Source organism: Mustela lutreola, chromosome 2 (genome assembly GCF_030435805.1).
Source record: "Mustela lutreola isolate mMusLut2 chromosome 2, mMusLut2.pri, whole genome shotgun sequence".
NCBI classification, from domain to species: Eukaryota; Metazoa; Chordata; class Mammalia; order Carnivora; family Mustelidae; genus Mustela; species Mustela lutreola.
The window spans coordinates 215,180,191-215,198,105 of NC_081291.1; the positions used below are offsets into that span (position 1 = coordinate 215,180,191).

Below are 17,915 nucleotides of genomic sequence, written 5' to 3' on the forward strand. Positions count from 1 at the left end.
ACCTTTCAAAGACCCACAGAATCATCACAGCTAGACGTGTATGTTCTATGCTGTCATTAGGAATCAGAGGACCCCTGAATGGGAGACAATGGCTTTAGTATCATTAGAACCCATGGATTTGGATAGAATGCAAGACGCCAGCATAGTAAAAGACCTTTCCAAGTCAGAGCCAGATTAATGAATTCCCCCATTTATAGATGGCCAAAAGAAAAAGTGCAAGGATGTTCACTTGCAGTTTCTGAAAATGCTGATACAACCTTAAGATGGCTTCCAATGGAACAGCCAGGATGTCCTTAAGCACAGTCCAAGGCAGGCTGCCGTGAGACTACCATAAAACTCCCTAAACCTGGGTGGAGTCAGCAATTACCGTGCAGGAAGAATGTGATGCTGCTGGGTGCCAGCCTGCGGAGCCCAGCGACAGGACAAAGGGATTATTCTGCTTCATTGTGAAAATGCAGTGTTTATTGTTAAAATACGGTTGGGAATTAAAGGGGCATGTATGAATCATAAATATTTGCATGCCATTAATGTTTGGACAAAAGACTTGGAATGGCTACGTTGGGAGAACTTCTTTTCCCATGAAAAACAGTGCTTCATATTACAGGACATATTTAATTTCGTCTCTGCCATCGCTAATCTGAAATCTCAGCGCCCGCTGCGTATAACTCTTTCGCGACCTAAGAACTTTATGCGGCGGAGGAGCGAGGGCAAGGGTTGATGGTCCCTTCCTGGAAAAAACTCATCTGTTTGGATAAACAAAAAAGCAGGTTCCCATTGTTGTTACCAGCTCACAGAGCTTCCATCGCCTCCTCTACCGCGTTAGTGTCCCTGAAGCAGATGAACCATGTAAAGTAATAAGGCTTATCGTGGGTCTTAGGGCAGGTCCTCCTTCCTGCACACCCCCCACCCCAGCCCCAAGGACAAAGCCAGAATCGGGCTCAGAAAGGTCGAGTCACTTGCCCACGGATGCACAGCTCTGTGCCAGTGTTCTCAACGAGGGGAGGGGGCATCCCTCCACCCCCGTTCCCACCCCCGAGGACTTTTGGCAATGCCTGCAGACATTTGTGGTTGTCGCAACTGGGAGGGGGACATGTTATTGGCTCCTGGGCTGAGGCCAGGGATCCTGCTAGCCATCCAACAACACGCCGATGGCCCCGCGACAAAGAAACGCCAGCCCTAAATGCTGCTAGCGTTGAGGGTGAGACGCTCGCCTCAGTCAGTAGAGAATCCAGTCAAGCCCGCGTATGTAGGAACCATGAGACTACAACGCTTAGGGAGCAAGAGTCCTGGGGTGGTCGCTATTTGAAGATATTGCATGAGAAATACCACTCGGCACCAGGCACGGGTGATATCACAAGGTGCCTTTCTAGGTTTTGAAAATTCTGGGGATTCCACCTCTTGGGAGTTGCGGCGTGTCTCCCAGGGTGCTTGGGTCTCAGTTACCACCGCCCTGCCCCCACGCATGCCGCAGCTGTTCTTGAGCTCTGGCCCTGGCGACCTTTACTCCCAAGCGCATGTAGGGACAGCACATGGGCTCTGTGCAGTCCCCAGCACAGATGAGGCCGCCAAACTCCCATTCCCTTTTTTTTTTTTTTTTAAGATTTTATTTATTTATTTGAGAAAGAGACAGTGAGAGAGAGCATGAGCGAGGAGAAGGTCAGAGGGAGAAGCAGACTCCCCGTGGAGCTGGGAGCCTGATGCAGGACTCGATCCGGGAACTCCAGGATCATGACCTGAGCCGAAGGCAGTCCTCCAACCAACTGAGCCACCCAGGTGTCCCCAAACTCCCGTTCCGATAACTAGCTTTCTCACATTATTTGACACACACTGTAGCTCCATGCCAAATCGGGGAGATGGCCACTTCACTGAGGGGAGCGAAAAGAAGCGGGTGTATCCATGGGGCAGGAGAGTTAGGTGTGGGGCTTCCCATGCAGGCTAAAAGCAAGCAACCAAACAAAAACCAGAGAAAGCCCTCACGGCAAAAGGTATCTGAGAAATTCAACCCGCAGCAGATGTTACCTGGATGTGAGAAGCAGCCCGGGAGGACTCACTGGACTTTTTTCAAACCACCTTTGCCTGACACTTCAGTGTGGGAAACAAGAGAGAGCAGATGTGTTGGGGCGGGTGGGAGAAAGCTCTGGAAGAATCCACCTGTCTGTCCGTAGTACCTGTAAACCCAGGGCCATCTCAGAGACGGCCAGCAACTTGGGTCCCTTCTCTTGTCCTTCTATATGTCCCACACACACACTTTTTTTTTTTCCCCCAGGTGTGCAGACCAAGCCCTTTCCAACATCTGCAAAATATGTATGTCAGGGATGCCTTCCAGGACTTGGCTTTTCACACTCTTCAGTTTGAGTGGACACTGGCCATTCATATCCCTCTGTGTTCCTGGACAGGGGATCTGGGGTCCCAGACTGAAGGGACCCACGGGGGGTGGTGCTGAACCCTGAGAAGCCAACAGGATCCTTTCATTATTTCTAACCATCCCTGTGGACCTGTATCTGTGGGACATTCTTGGGGGAGCATCTGCCATGGGGGGAGTCTTCCAGGAAAAGCTTCTCCTGCTATGTGGCCCACCCCACCTTTGGCCTCTTCTGGCTCCCACTACCACATCGCCCCATTCTGGATGTTAGTGTTTGGAGATGGGGGTGATTCTATGTGTATAGAACACTGGTATGTTTTTATCCTTAAATTAAGATGTAAGGGGCGTCTGGGTGGCTCAGAGGGTTAAGCCTCTGCCTTCGGCTCAGGTCATGATCCCAGGGTCCTGGGATCGAGGCCCGCATCAGGATTTCTGCTCGGCTGGGAGCCTGCTTCCCCCTCTCTCTCTGCCTGCCTCTCTGCCTGCTTGTGATCTCTCTCCCTGTCAAATAAATAAATAAAATCTTTAAAAAAAGACCTAATACTCACAGATAGTTTCTAATTTTATTTTTTTATTCTCTGTGTACTTTTTAAATGTACGTGTTTCATGCATTTTGTAAAGAGGCAGAAAGTGAAGGTAGAGGGGCAAGGGTGCGATTTCACGACTTCTTACGAATGAGTGTGATGTGAGCAGAGGGTTCTCAGTCTCGGCAGGACTGATGTTTCAGATGGGTAACCGTGCTGTCAGGGGGTTTGTCCTAAGTACACGGGGTGTCTAGTAGAGTCCCTGGGCTCCACTTCACTAGATGTCCCCAGCAGTCCCCGATCCCAGCTGTGACAGCCAAACACGTCTGTAAGCTGTTGACAAGCGTCCCATGGGAGCCCAAATCACCCTAGCCGGGAACCACTCAGAGAGACCACCATCAAAATCGGCAAGCAGACAGACCGACAAAATACCAACTGTGAACTGCCGTGAGGTTTCCAATGGGACCATGAAGGCAGAGCATCTGGAAAGACCCAGCGGAGCAGGTCCTGGAGACACACCATTTAACGGGGCAGACAAAGCCTTATTATGAGATGAGTTTAGGTCAGCTCCTCATTAATTCTAAATAGATAAATGGATACTGATTGTACTCCACACAACGGTTTCATGTAAGAATGAAGGAAAAACATCTGTGAGGACCCAAAACCATGGCCTTGAGCAAACTGGAATGTTTCCACCTCGAAAAGGCCCATCCCTTCTTGCCTCTTGCCCAGATCTGGTAAGTGCACAGATTACCAACGGTGCTCACGCCACCCTGTTCCTGTGCATGGCCTTTGTTTCAGCCCAGGAGAGTCTCCTTTGTTTGCACACGGTGACTCAGGGAGGGCCACACAGTGCCCGTGAGAATGCCCGCCAGCCCTCCCAGGAACCAGACCCAGGCTTTTCCTTGGGTTGGGAGGCTGGGGGAGTTGGCAGGGATCTGTGATTCGTGTCTCCTGTGCATTCATAAGGACGGTCTTAACTCTCCAGGTAGAAGCCGGGATTAATCTAAGTTGAAAAAGAAGTGGGAAATTTACCTAACATCTTCCTGGAGAAAAACACAGGTTACGTAGCTTCTAAACAAACGCATCTTCACCCACGAAATCACAAGACACACGTTTTTGAACCTGGCAGCTGAAAGGCCACGGGCCTCTCTCCAAGAAGCTTGTTGGGATCGCTGCAAGGTTTGGGGGTCCTCAACGACCTGCAACACTCCCTGGAGACAAGTTCAGTGACAACAGACTTCCTACGGATCCACGCCCAGTGTAGGCCAACAGGGTCTGGGCCACATGTTTGAGTCCCAAATCCATGCAAGGCAAAGCGTACGCCAAGGAGAGCTCCATTTTGGACAGTTCAGTCAGACTGTGTACACTCTGCCGGGTGCGGGACTCACTGGTGAAGGGGGACAGACCTTGCCAGGAATCCACTAAGGTGTGCGTATGAAATACAAATCTCGAGGAACAGGACTCCATCCCTGACACCCCATGAATGAACAGATAAAAGCAGCGTATTTGGAAGTGTTCCTACGAACACTCAGTCCACGCTGCTCACTTATTAATTTTTGTCAATTGTATCATTTAGGCTTCAGTGAGAAGATGTGATTAGCATTCATTTAGTCCCAAAGATAATTTGGCCCAAGAAGACTTCTCAGTGGGAGGACGGATAGGTGAGCCCGTGTGTATACACGTACCCACCCCCCCCGACACACCGACTGAAAGTCCAACAGATCCTCCAAAGCCACAGAACCTCCACTGACAGGACACGACTCCTTATAAATATCCGTTTACTGATCTGGACTCATTTCATAACCAACAGAAAGAGAACGGTCACCAGACAGTATACCCTCTCTCGTTTCTGACAAGTAATTTTTCTTTAAAAAAAAAAAAAAAATGACACAGACTCTGCTCCTCCATAACCCATCTTCTCCACCCTCTCTTGCCCCTTGCCAACCAGCACAAAAAAGAAAATACAAAACTGATTTATTACAACCAGAGCAGCATTGCAGCCGTTGGCCGGTTCACTGTTTATGTCTATAATGCTTGCTGCTGAAACAGGAAGCTCTAAAAATCATTCAACCATTATTTCTCTCAGAGGCTCTTTCTGATTGATAGTCCTTGGTCTCCACCGAAAGCAACGGCCCTGACCAAACGCAAGCTGACCGGCATGGAAGGGGCAACCGACCACCAACTCTGAAATAGTATTCATACCATTAGTTTCATTTAAAAAATGCTGTCTGACACTATCGGCGATGTCTGGCACTTCATAAAATCAGCAAGAAAACTATGAAGAGATAGATTGTGAAACTATGTTCCAGGCACAAGCAGTTTCCAAGAGAGCTTTCCTTCCTGGTCCTCGCCATGGTATTAGCAGAAACCGGGACTGCCAGGGGTAGTGGCTGGGGGTAGGGAGCTACTTGCTTTGAGAAAGGATTGCCACCCTCTTATTGGCAAAAGGGAAACAGAATGAGAAACCTGATCTCTAAAGATGAATTCTCCATCAGATCAGGGACATCAGCTTTCGACCTGCCATCCAAAGGAATTATTTGCTGGGGCTGCCTGGGGCTTGGTGTCTCCGAAGCTGGTCTTTTTTCATTGTTGTTGCTTTTAATCACGTCTTTTTCCGGTATTTTCTCCAGGAGATCTGATTGCTAGCTTTATTATCTTGAATGTTGCCCATGGAACAGCTCTGGGGTTGTCAGAGCAATTTTTCCTGCCCCTCATTATGGGACTCTAGGATGGAAGGGAGAATGACTTGGGTCCTATGATAATACTGTGAGTCATTCCGACCATTTCTTAGTAACAACCACTCCATAAAGACATGTCTCTTTTCGTGCAGAACACCAGGACAGTTCAAATGGACTTTCCCTCCATCTCAGCCATAGCCTTTCACTCATCTGAAAGCCACCTCCCCATACTGTTCCTCAACTACTGCAAAATCCTGTAAGAATGAAACTGCCTTAAGTAACAAACATTACACAAATATGCAATAACCCAGATTGTGACGGGGTAAATATTATGTCTGGGAAGACATCCATAGCAAGAACACGATGAAGGAATTTCATTTTTTAAAAGCATTGGAAAGGGGAACTATTTTGAAAACGGGAGGTCAACATGAACAGAAATTCCTCCAAGGAATGAAACCCCATTCTAACCGACGGGAGAACTCCCAGACCTCCTGGGGCTGAGGGTGGACTCACGCTGCAGCTCTGCAGGGGTGTGTGTGACGGGAGGGACAGGTGAGGGGCAAGGGGAGCTTAGGCATTCACTAGAGAAGGACTGCATGTGTGCATACCTGATGGCCTTTGGGAGGTTTGGACCAGCAGTTTGAATGGGATCATTTGCCTAATTAGAGAAACCCGGTCCTGGCTATAATAAAAGCAGGTGTTACCAAAACACACAGGGTACAAGAAGGATGTCCACCTTGTCTGTTCATTTATTCACATTCCACTTAACCACTCGGTGCAGCCCAGTGCGAGGCCAGCCCTCCATGGTCAAGGCAAAGTTCCAAATTCACAGATGCTTGGCTTTGGGGCGGTGGCCCGTGGATCCCAGAAGGTCCACAAATGAGCCTCAACAGTCCTGGAAACTGAAACTGTGCCTGAAACTCTGGGTAGAAGGGCCCATGCATATTTTTCCCCCCTTGGGAGAAAAGGATTTTCACAATTATCTATGATGTTCCCAAAAGATTAAAAAATCATATTCTTAGGAATTAGGAGGAAATTTGCACTGGATTCTCTTCCCCCTTCATGATGTGGTTGATGATACGGTCTGGTAGATTTCCTCTTTGGTTCTAAAATGAATTAACTAGAGCCGTTTCCCCTGATTAATGGATTCCTTTCCAACTGATCATGTACTACAACAGCGACAGCAGCACTCCCAGTTCTCCCTGCTAAAATTTCTTCAGTGTCTCTCAGCGGCAGCCATGAGACGCTTTCTTGTAACTGAAAATACCAGTGATGACCTGCCTCAATTGTTGACATCAACTGACATAAGCTACTCCTAATTAACTTTGCCCAAGAGGACTTCTTTTGATCCTGAACTTCAACGTTCCGGGGGGGGTGAGGGCCGGTTCTTCAGAACGTGTGATTTAAGTGTGAAAGTCCTGATCAACGATCTGTGTGCTCGGCATCACCTCTCACCCCCGGGGGGCTGCCCACTCCTCCTGCCCTGCAAGGACAGAGTCCAGCCCTATGGAGACACTAAATCAAGAGGGAGCAAACCCTAAGGGGAAAGTATCCCCTGTATGAAATTTAAATGGGCCAGGAGAAAAAGGAGGGAAGGGGGAAACAGGAAGACAGTTCAGACATGAAGCCTTCACCAGTATTTTTCAGGGGCCAATGTTGTCAGCAAGGCCCTAAAAGCCGGATGGGCAGGTTTTCCCGGTTGCAGGCTGAACTTGAGGTTATAAGTTGTGATCCTGGAGAGGAGCCAGGACCCAGACAAATCAGTTTTGTCGACCAGAGAAAAACCCTTCCATGTTTTCCAAACTCCACGGGCTGGCAGCAGCAAAAGAACTTTAGAACTGAGAACCAAGCCCTTTTGAGAAACCATGGGATCAGTGCTGTTTGACAGAATGCGAACCTGGCATTGAAATGTTTGGATGAGCCGACAGCCAGGACCTTCTCGGCCACGGTGGCGTGTTGATGCCAATGACGTGTTTTCAGGCACATTTTCAGAAACAGAAAATGAAACAGTAAATAGTCTTACGATCGCTTCATAAAACATGATGAAACTTTTAAAGGACAAGATTCAGGGAGGAAGATTAAGACTAATTGTCAAAATTAGTGAGAATCCTCTGTTCTCTTCATAATGGGAAGCAAATTGAAAAAAAAAAAATCTGGCAGGCTTTGCTGTTGACACTTACACTCAAGAGAGTAAAATCAAGTTGTATTTTATGACTGGAGAGAGATCATGAAACACAGTCCAATGGGCTGCCTGACGGCTCATTTTGTTTTGTAGTACTGACCAAAAAAACAAAAACAAAAACAAAACAAAGCAAAAAAACCCCCTACAAACAAACAGAAAAACAACCCACTCAAGACCAACAATACACAGAGTAACCAGAATCGGGTCAAACATGGAATTAGGGTTCCTGTATTTTGGATTGCTTACGATCACTCCCAGGAAGCAGAACCCATTCAAAACAGATATTGTCCATTTATGGCATTTTCATCAGTTTTCTCGTTCCAGGTTATCTGAAGACAGCCTGGCCTTGGTCATTGCTATTTTACTCTTTGGGTTTTATGCAAACTCTAGGGCATACTGGCACGAATAAGGCAGCCAACTGCAAACAATCCACACCTTGGGGAAACAGTTCACTGTTACCCAAGTAAACACAAGGCACCTCTATTAGTCACCCACTCAAAACAGAAATGGCCAATGAGGGACCAGAGCCCAGCCCTCCATGCCAGAAAAGGAAGCACGCTGCTTTCAAAATCCCAGTCTTTATTATCGCCGACTTACTGCACACTGCCCAAAGCCCTACAGCTCTTCTCATGGGAAAGCTTCACAGGCACCATCCCTTCATGGTTCCCAAACTTCTCTAACCAAAGCCTGACACGGGGTCCTTCATCGATGCACACTACGACGATAGGACTTTCCCTGGAAAGGCAACCCAAGGGGGGTCTCAGCCATCATCCCTAATGGAATAAAACCACAAGAACTGAATTAAGATTGTCAGCTAGGCTGGTAGGCAGAGGCCAAGCAATTGGGGCCTTTGTGTTTTATTGGCTTCTCACCTGCTCTGCCAGCTCCTCATCTGAAGCCTTCAAGATGTTTTCCAAACACACATCTCTGAATCATAACATGAATTCCATTTACGGAAAGGCGGGGACTTTTAATATAACAAATGAACCCATTTAATGACTTTATGCTTTCATATGTTATAGGATCTCTCCTGCTTTCAATAAGTGGATATAATTTTCTTTGTATTACCCTATTATTAACATAGTTAGTATTATGAACATATATTTTCAGTCACGTTATAAGTTTCGTTTTTTGTTTTTGTTTTTTTTTTTTTTAATTTTCTCCACCTAGGATTCTCTTTTGAAAATACTGTGGGCGGCTAAGACATCAAAAATGAAGGTCCTTTTTGCAACACACATTTAACTCTTCCCCTCTTTGACTAATCAAACACAGATTTTCTTGTATTTTTGAATGTCTTTATAAAGAGTAATGATTAGTCTTATATTTCAATGTCCACTGGTTATGCTTTACTTTTTTTTTAATACGAGAGTCATCTGATGTTCATGTATTTATCATGCCTTTTTTTTAATTATACTCAAAATACCTTTTATTCATTAGCTTATTCAATATATATTATGAAAATGAAATTTTCAAAACTCTCCTTCCCCCTTCCATTAAACTTCTAGTACTTAATGCTATTTATAAAATACAACTTCAGTTCTTACAATACAGAGAAAACACAATATTTGAAAATAACTGGAAACCAGAGGAGATTACGGGCCAAAATTCCTCTCTCTGCTCTAATACTTTAGTAACAGGCACAGAAAAATAAAACCACACATGTGAAGTGCCCTGACCCAACAGTTCCTTTGGGTAATCCAGTCTCGAACAGATCAGTACTAAAATGTTAACTGGGTCTGACCACTCCCCCAAATAATAAGAAGGCATCCACATTACATGTGACAGGAAGGTCATAAATGTCATCACATTTGCCAAACCAGAATGGTAATATGTCCTCATATTTATCATAAAATGGTAAATCTACTTGAAACCACATTTCAATAACCATCTACTGTACATCTCTTAAAATGATCACAAGTGATCATGTGAAACTCTATTCTTTGTCATAGATAGCACATGGATTCTAAGTTAAAGGCTTCCATGATATACGTTTTTTATAATTATCAAGTAGCGATTACTAGTTGTATCATCTTAGTTTCTGTGATGGTGAGTTTTATATTTTTACATTTTTGTAAAGATGGGAGGAATTTCCTTGAAATTCACAATTCATGCTTTGCATGTTCCAAATCACCCTTAAACTAATTCATTAATAGAAAGCAACAATGTAAAGGTAGATTTCTTAAAAAGATACCACATTTTAAATCAGTAATTTTTAAAAGCTTGAAGTAGCAGTATCAACAGGAAAGGCTGTGCTTCCAGGGATCCCATCACAGAAACTTCTAGAACATCACAGGCATTTCTAGAACATCACAGACACTTCTAGAAGTTTTGAAATTTGGATTTGTTGCCATGTAAGACCCTGCACTCCCATTTTAGTTTCGACAGATACATACCTCTTCCACTCCGACCGACAAACCTGAGGTCATTGAATCTTGCAACTTGGTTTTTCATGGCTGCGGTGGCATTTCTCAATTCAGCTGAGTAGTTTTCGTCATTGCCAGCCATCACAGTGACTAGAGTGCCATCGGGGACATCCCCCAGAGCCACCACCTAAACACCAACCAAGGGACAGATGCAGACATCAGAAATGAAGTACACTTGATGTTAATTGTTTTAAAATAAAAATTAAGTGATCCTTTTTAAAAAAATATTTATTTATTTTAGAGAGAGAGTGCGTGCACAAGAGAGCAGGGGGAGGGGAGAGTGGGAGTGATTCTCAAGCAGATTCTGATCTGAGTGCAAAGCCCATAATGGGGCTTGATCTTATGACCCTGAGATCATGACGTGAACTGAAATCAAGAGTTGGAAGCTCAACTGATTGTGCCACCCAGGTGCCCCAGTGATCGTCTTTAAATTTGCAAGGGATAAGCAAGACAACAAGACAGTTATTAATGGGAAGAATTTCTTTGAACACCGTTATGCAGAACTAAATATAAATTTAGGAGTCCTAGAGCATTCACCTAATAAAGCCACCTAAGGTCACTTGGTGCAGCTGGGACAAAACTGCAAGGACTTTGAAAACTTTGCCTTTTCATGAATGCCATCATCTTAATATCTAAGAAATGCAATGTCTTCTGTTTGTAAGTTGATAACCTGACCCATTGCTCGCTTATCCAGACGTCCACTGACATGCCTCACAGGGCTCACTTTGCTTTTAGGTGTTTAAACTTATTTCTGCTAAAATTAAATTCAATCTTTACAACTGACTTGCTGATGATTCTTGAATCACTCTCCCTTTGTAGTTCTTCTTTGAGACCCCCTACTTGCTTCTCTTATTTTGATTATCAGTAGCTGGGAATTCTGGCGTGCAAGGCAAAAAATCAGAAATCTACTCTTTGCTTATTACTAATTGCAAAGGCAACAGACCTCAGAGAAGAGGGGTCTCACTTTCGCCTACTGCTCTGAATTCAGGAGTGGAACTATGTGGCATTTTTATATCTGTGGGTCCCCTAGATGTGTCAACTATGTCCTGATAGAAGACTGAGGTTTTCCCCAAGCCCAGACAATCTTCAAGAATTCCTTTAATGTAACTGAATAGGAATGGATTTCCTAATAGGGCTACTGAAGAAAACTGGTAGATAATATTTTTGACATTCAGGTCATAAAAAAGCAGTAATTTCAAGGTAAAATGCTCTGAAGACCATGACATAAAAATGGTTTGTGCAGTTGGTTCTAGTTCTTGGCCATCATTTGACTCTTCTGGAAAAGAGTTTTTAGGGGCTAGATAATTATTATTAGCTATATTTCCATTGTTCCTATTTTTTTAAAGTGGTTGTAGGAGTTCAAATCAAAATGCCCCAACTTTTTCCTATTCCTATCATTTCTGATACTCCTCATGGCAATTTCTCAGTAGTGAATTCTGTGTTAATCATTCAATTATATAATCACTTTTTTCATTCTGTATCTGAGTTGTAAGAGCAATGAATTCGCCAGGGATTATTATTCCTTTTTACCTAAGCATCATGACACACTTGGGTTAAAACCTATATTTTCAATTCCCTTTATCTGCCTGTAAATAAGGCTGCCATAGGCTCCCTTGTACGATAGCAGAGCCATTGTTTCTCGAAATGCCCATCGTCGTTGCCTGCTTGGCCATAACCCCTTCCCCGTGTCATCCAGGTGACCATCTCTTGCTTTTATTCCTTGTGATACATCAGCTTTCATATTCTGAAGAGTATGACAGGGAGGACAAGCCATCTCATCACAAGGGGCCAGGGGACCAGGAGAACGAGCCCGCCCAGCGATAGATAGATATGTTCACCTGTCTTATCCCACTTGCTCTGTGGAGCACAGTCTGGGCTTTTATCTTTCTTCCTAATCCTCTCCATCTCAATGCTGGGCATGTTTTCTATGAAGGAGATTTAAAAACAACAGCTATTTATTCCCCAAGCACTCTCTAATTAGATATTTAGTTCCCATTATAAGTGTGTTTGTTGCCTTTTAATTAAGAGCAGTAATACGACGATTCCCTTTTGTTTCGAAAACATCATTGAAATATATCTCCTTGATCAGTTATTTATATATTTTACCTTTTTTTCTCCTATACCCACAAAATGTGCTGGCTCTATTCTGCTTTTTTCAGTCTCTGAAAATTTTTTCCACTTTTTTTTTTTCTCTCAGTGTTTTCACTTCCTTCTGTAAAATCAGCTCGCAGTGTTGAAATGCCCTCCTCGAACACATATTTTTACTTCCTCATCCCCGTCTCCCTGTGATGACCTGGCTTCTCTGTTTTAATCCGACATTTAGTTATACTTAACAAACGAGGTTTTCAAACCGAGTAACTTCTTGTTGGGGAAGAATCTGGGAAGAGGTTAAAATAAGTAAATCTTGTTGTCTGTCTTCCAAAATGCATGCTAAATCACTGTCCTCTCACTGGCTCCTCTCACGGTGCTCCAGGCCTGTTCTGCTCCTCTCTCCTCTTTCCAAAACTATCCTTGTCAGTTTTTGGCAAACTCAGGAGACCTTCACCCAGTAGAAACAAATATAGAGTAAAATGATCATGGTGGCTAAATATGAAATGGTTGTTGATGTTGGGACCTAAGACTAACAAAATTAGCAGTTTAACCCTTTCTACCCCTCCCTTTCTAAAAAAAAAATGCAGCAAAGGCCAAAGATATGTGGGTGCTTGAAGATAATTTTCTTTTGTTTTGTATTTTATTGATCTCAGAGAGATCTTCTGTCTCTTTTTTTTTTTTTGGCAGGAGGATAGGGGAGAATATTAAATTACAGTAATAACATATATTGTCTAATTGTTAACAAGCACACTTAGACTAGATTAAAAAATTAAAAAAATTAAAACTAACACGTCTGCTAATTTGGTACAGATTGTCCCACTGACAGACAATAAGAGCAGCATTAAAAAAAAAAAAAAATTCACTTCAAACAGAAAAAAAAAGAAGGAACTGGAATGAAAAGCTATAAACAATAGGTAAGGAAACACAAACATTTACATTTTAACACAGACCAAACAGACAAGAAGGGACTTGCTGGCCAAAGGATATCTCATATTTCGTTTTACTTCTCTGTTTTTAAAGTATCAGGAAGTTGGGCAAAACATCAGCCCTCCTAATGCACTTCATGAGTCTCGCCACACTGGGGTTGGCTAGGCTGTTCACAGTTCAAACTGGCATTTCGAACAACTCTAATTAGGTTGAAATTACAGTTACAATTCATTTATTTCAAATCCCTTAATTTTCCAGAGTTTCAAAGAAAGCTGTGGAGTGGAACCCAGAATTCAGCCAAGATGACATTTAATGCATACCTAGGGACTGCAATCTTGCCGACAGAAACACTACTTACTGCTTTCTTACGGAAAGAATATGACTATTAGCATCCAAAACCTCTGAACTTGCTGACGGCATGTTTATGCCTTTGGACCCTGGTGTACCGGGGCCTAAACAAACTGTAAAACTGCAGTATTTAAAAATACATATATATCCTAAGTCATCTACATAGCTCTTGAGGCTGCTTCTGGAAATAGTGGGTAACTCGCAGCAAATTGAAGATTTTCCCAGCAGTAAAATAACTCTCTTTTCTATACTAAAATAAACAAACAAACAAACAAACAAATAAATAAATAAATAAAGGTGTTCCATGGGAAAAATGAGGGCGGGGTATGTTTTGGGGTCCAGGATAAGCAAATAGGAAGATTTTAATCTATTTGAAGGAAAAATTCATAATCTGAAGTCTCCCTTTAGTTTCTAAGATTAAAACAGGGGATTTACACATAAGATTTCAGAGACTGGGAGAGAATCACTTAAATGCTCTGTTCATCAATATCCTCAGACTTTATCACTGCTTCACACAATCTCCTCCTTATTGCAGGGAATATAGTCACTGTTTACCGATGAACTACTTAAAAAGATTGTCTGGGGCTTATTTGAAATCCACATTTTGAAGTCGTAATTTGTACAGAAACTGTCCGGGAGGCAGGTAGATGGCTAAGTGCGGACTGGGGCCAAGGATACAGAAGCAATCAACCTGGACACAGTCACCTTGTGAAGGCTAGCTTGCTTCTCTGCCTAACCGTTGGGTTCGTTCCCTCACTGAAAATGCTGTCTGCCCCTTCAGTTGTGCAGGGAGCAGGCGTCCTTCAGGAAGAGGCCTCTCTTGATGGGGACGGAGTGCTGACAGATATTACTCAAGTGGCCTCATTTCTCCGCTGTCCTTCCCTTTCCTCCATATGTTCTCAAGACCCACTTGACATTTTTTCAAGAGAACTATGCCTTGGTCATTTAGGAGATGACAAACTATTACTCAGTACAACAAATCCGATTTATTTTATTTTATTTTAAAGTCAATTATCATTTGGAAAAAAGAAATCTCTTTGGTTACTAAGATTTCTATGGAAAGAATCCCCTGATGCCTCATAAAAACAAGTTATATGATTTTTTTTTACAGTGTTTTAGAAAAAATATATAATGCTTGTCTTGGGGAGGCTTGAGAAACTCCATCACTTCACCTCCTGAAGATTATTAATCACTTAGTGTTTTGATATGTTTGGGCGTTGGTTCCTGGCAGAGGAGGGGACATCTAGAAGGGATCCTGATTTACCCGCAAAGGAAGCCAAAGATCTTAGAACCCACTCGGTTGGTGTGTCAGGGGCACCAGGTTTAAATGACCCTATGGGCGATTATCAGCTTGTCTCCTCCCTCTGCTCTTATCTGAAAGAGGCCCCAGGGCCTAGTCCCCTGTCACTGAGTGGACTCAGTCCTGTCCTCCAGCTAGAGGAGCCTGTTTAGGTAAAGCAATTGGAATTATTTAAAATTGAAATAAGCTCACCACCCAAATCTACAGAGATGAAGGACAGCAGGGAAATAGCCCAGTTGGGCTGCTCGACCCATTCCCCATTCCCTTCCCCTCAAAACCTTCTGCTTCCAGAACACTGAGGCACTTCTAGAGACATAGGCAATGACATATTTTCTTTTGTTCTAGGAATCCTAATGTAAGTTCGGAAGGTGCAGAAAGCTTAAAATTAAAGAACTCCCACAGTACTTTATAAAAAAGCCAACACTGCCCATTGTAACTAGATCAAGATCCAGTAGAGGCCTGGAACCATTAAAAAAAAAAAAAAAAGAAGAAGAAAAAGCTTATGTTAAATTCATCTCCCCTTAAAGGGCACAATTACCTTAAAAAGAAAGAGTAGCTCATCTTTACAGTTCCCCCCACCACCGCCTTTCTCAGCCCTTTCAAAGAACAGGGAATGACTGCAGATTGTACTAACAAGTTGCCCCTTCTTAAGCCCCCTCAAGACAGAAGAATAGAATCCCCACCCCCAAAATCAAATTTCTACTGTTTTTGGCTTGGGTGTGTGTGTAGGAGGTGGGGAGGCGGTGGTGGTGGTTGTTGTTTTTAAATTCAATTTTACTTTTTCAGTGTGGGTGGTTTTAAAACGCCCAGTGCTGTTTCTATATTCCCCTTGAAGGCGAGGGTTTTAAAGGCAGCTTGACGGCAAGATTAGGGGCTCAAGTGAAGGAAGACCCCTTGAGCGGTTCATCTTAAGTTGCGGAATCCATGCCACCGGCCTCCTCAGACAGAAATGCCCCTGGCGGGTTAGACCCCGACTCGCTGAAGACAGCCTTGCCACCTTTCCCGGCCCCAGGCTTAATCTAGGTGAGCCAGAGATAAAGCTTCGGGAGGGTTCCAGGAAAAGAAACAGGATTCGCTACTTGCGGCTTCTGGCGGAGCAAACTAGAAGCTGCAAAAAAAAAAAACTCTTCAGAAAACTTTTGCAAAGCTAACTACGCCCTCCGTGGACTTTGGACATGCTAATTTCGATGGGACTGTTAAAGACGGCGTGGGGGTAGGAAGCCTTGACAGTTTTCCTTGTCAGTTTATTTTCACTGACCCGAAAGTATAAAAGTAGCTTTATTTCCTGATGCCTCCATCGGAGGGAGGCAGAAAGGCTTGGGTGTCAAGCCAGAGGTCGGGGGAGAAGCAAGGGAGCAGACAGGCTTGCCAGAGCTGGGTTAAAACTTTTTCTACTTTATAGCAAAGCTAAGGACCTCTGTCAGGGAGCCCCGGGGCGGCCCTCACTGGACTCCTCTGGGGGCATCCAGATTGTTTTCAGTCGTCCCTGGAGGCAGCCCCTGCGGGTCCCACCCCACCTCCCCCGTACACACACACACACACACACACACACACACACCGAGGATCGCCACTGCAACCCAGCATCCCCGGTGTCCCGAGAGCAGGAGGACGGACCAGGGGCCGCGGGGGGCAGCGCCGGCCCCCTTCTAGAACCCGGCCCCGCCCGCCAGGCCACTGCCCTCCCGGATCGCCCCCGGCCTCCGCCGGCCTTCGCCCGTCCTGTCCTCCCGCCACCCGCTCCGGGCCGAGTACCTTAAAAGCGATGGGCAGGGTCTTGTTGCAGCGCCAGTGCGTGGGCAGCACGGAGCAGAGGAAGTTGGGGCTGTCCGTGCGCACCAGCTCGCCGGGGTGGTCGGCCAGCACCTCCACCATGCTGCGGTCGCCACTCCTCAGCTTGCCGGCCAGGGCGGCGCCGGCGTCCGGGGCGCCCAGCGGCAGCGCCTCGCTCATCTTGCCCGGGCTCAGCGCGGTGGAAGGCGGCGTGAAGCGGCGGCTCGTGCTGGCATCTACGGGGATACGCATCACAACAAGCCGATTGAGTTAGGACCCTGCAAACAGCTCCTACCACGCGGCGACAGGGGCGCGGATCTTCGGCAAGCAGCTCCAGGGAGACCAACATACAAGTTCAGGGGCCTTTATTGCTGCGGGGGGGGGGGGGGGTACTGGGGGGAGGCGGGAGACCAAGTTACTAACAGTCCAGGAGCGGGGGCAGTTCTGTGATGCGGGTGAGCCTTATACCCGGCAGGGCTCCTAGCAACCGACAGCTTAAAGCTTTAAAAACTGGGCGACTAGAATCCAAAGTCAAATGCCGAGGGAAACTGTCTTCTGAATCTTGCTTTGAGAGTTTAACTTCAGTCTCTGGCTGTTAAAAAAAAAAAAAGAAAAAGTTCCCGGAGGCAAAAATTCCCATACACTTACTAAAATATTTATACGGAGAGCAAAAGGACCAGCAAATACATAATTTGGAAGTTCCAGTAGTAAATCGCCTGTCAGTTTGTTTTTATTTTTTTTTTTTCCAGGTGAGTTTTGTCTAAAGTCCCAGTACAACACAAAATATACGAGTGTCGTCCGTACACAGAGCCACTTTCATCATGCAAAACTGGCTTCGGTCCTCAAAAGCAAGAGCTGCTACTTCCAAAGGTCATGCTACTAATGTATGTGCACGTATATATAAATATATACATTTGCTCTACTTCATAAAATATTTACAATTCAATCTGTAGAGAATTTAAACACAACAGAAATCCATTAATGTACGCTGCTGATTCTTTTTTTAAGTAGCCTTGAAAATAATCTTCAGTAGTTGAAGAAGGGCTGGGCTAGAAATACTTGTCATGTTCTCTTAATAAATTCTGGCAAAACGCTCAGTTCAGAAAATTCAGTTTTTCAAAGAAAAGCTAATCTTAAAGGAAAAAAAAAAAAAAAGTCCAAGTCGATGACACTCAGAGTACAGCTCTCCACATCTGAGAACTCGGGTTTGGGGATGTTGGTTAAGTTTGTGGCTGATCCTGTGGTTGGTGGGAGTTGAGCAGCCGCCGAGTCACACGCACGCAGACACGCACTCTTCCGAAGCCAGC

General features: G+C 44.8%; 1 protein-coding gene across 5 annotated transcripts in view; it reads right to left on the bottom strand.

Moving 5' to 3' along the window:
- The window catches only part of RUNX1 (RUNX family transcription factor 1), a 245,222-nt gene that overhangs the window by 70,434 nt on the left and 156,873 nt on the right, over window positions 1-17,915 (bottom strand). For all 5 annotated transcript variants that reach the window (XM_059164673.1, XM_059164674.1, XM_059164670.1 and 2 more), the window contains 2 exons: window positions 16,591-16,844; window positions 10,143-10,299 (listed from right to left, as the gene is read on the bottom strand). In XM_059164673.1, coding sequence (XP_059020656.1) covers window positions 10,143-10,299; window positions 16,591-16,844 — 411 coding nt within the window. The remainder of the gene's footprint in view (window positions 1-10,142; window positions 10,300-16,590; window positions 16,845-17,915) is intronic.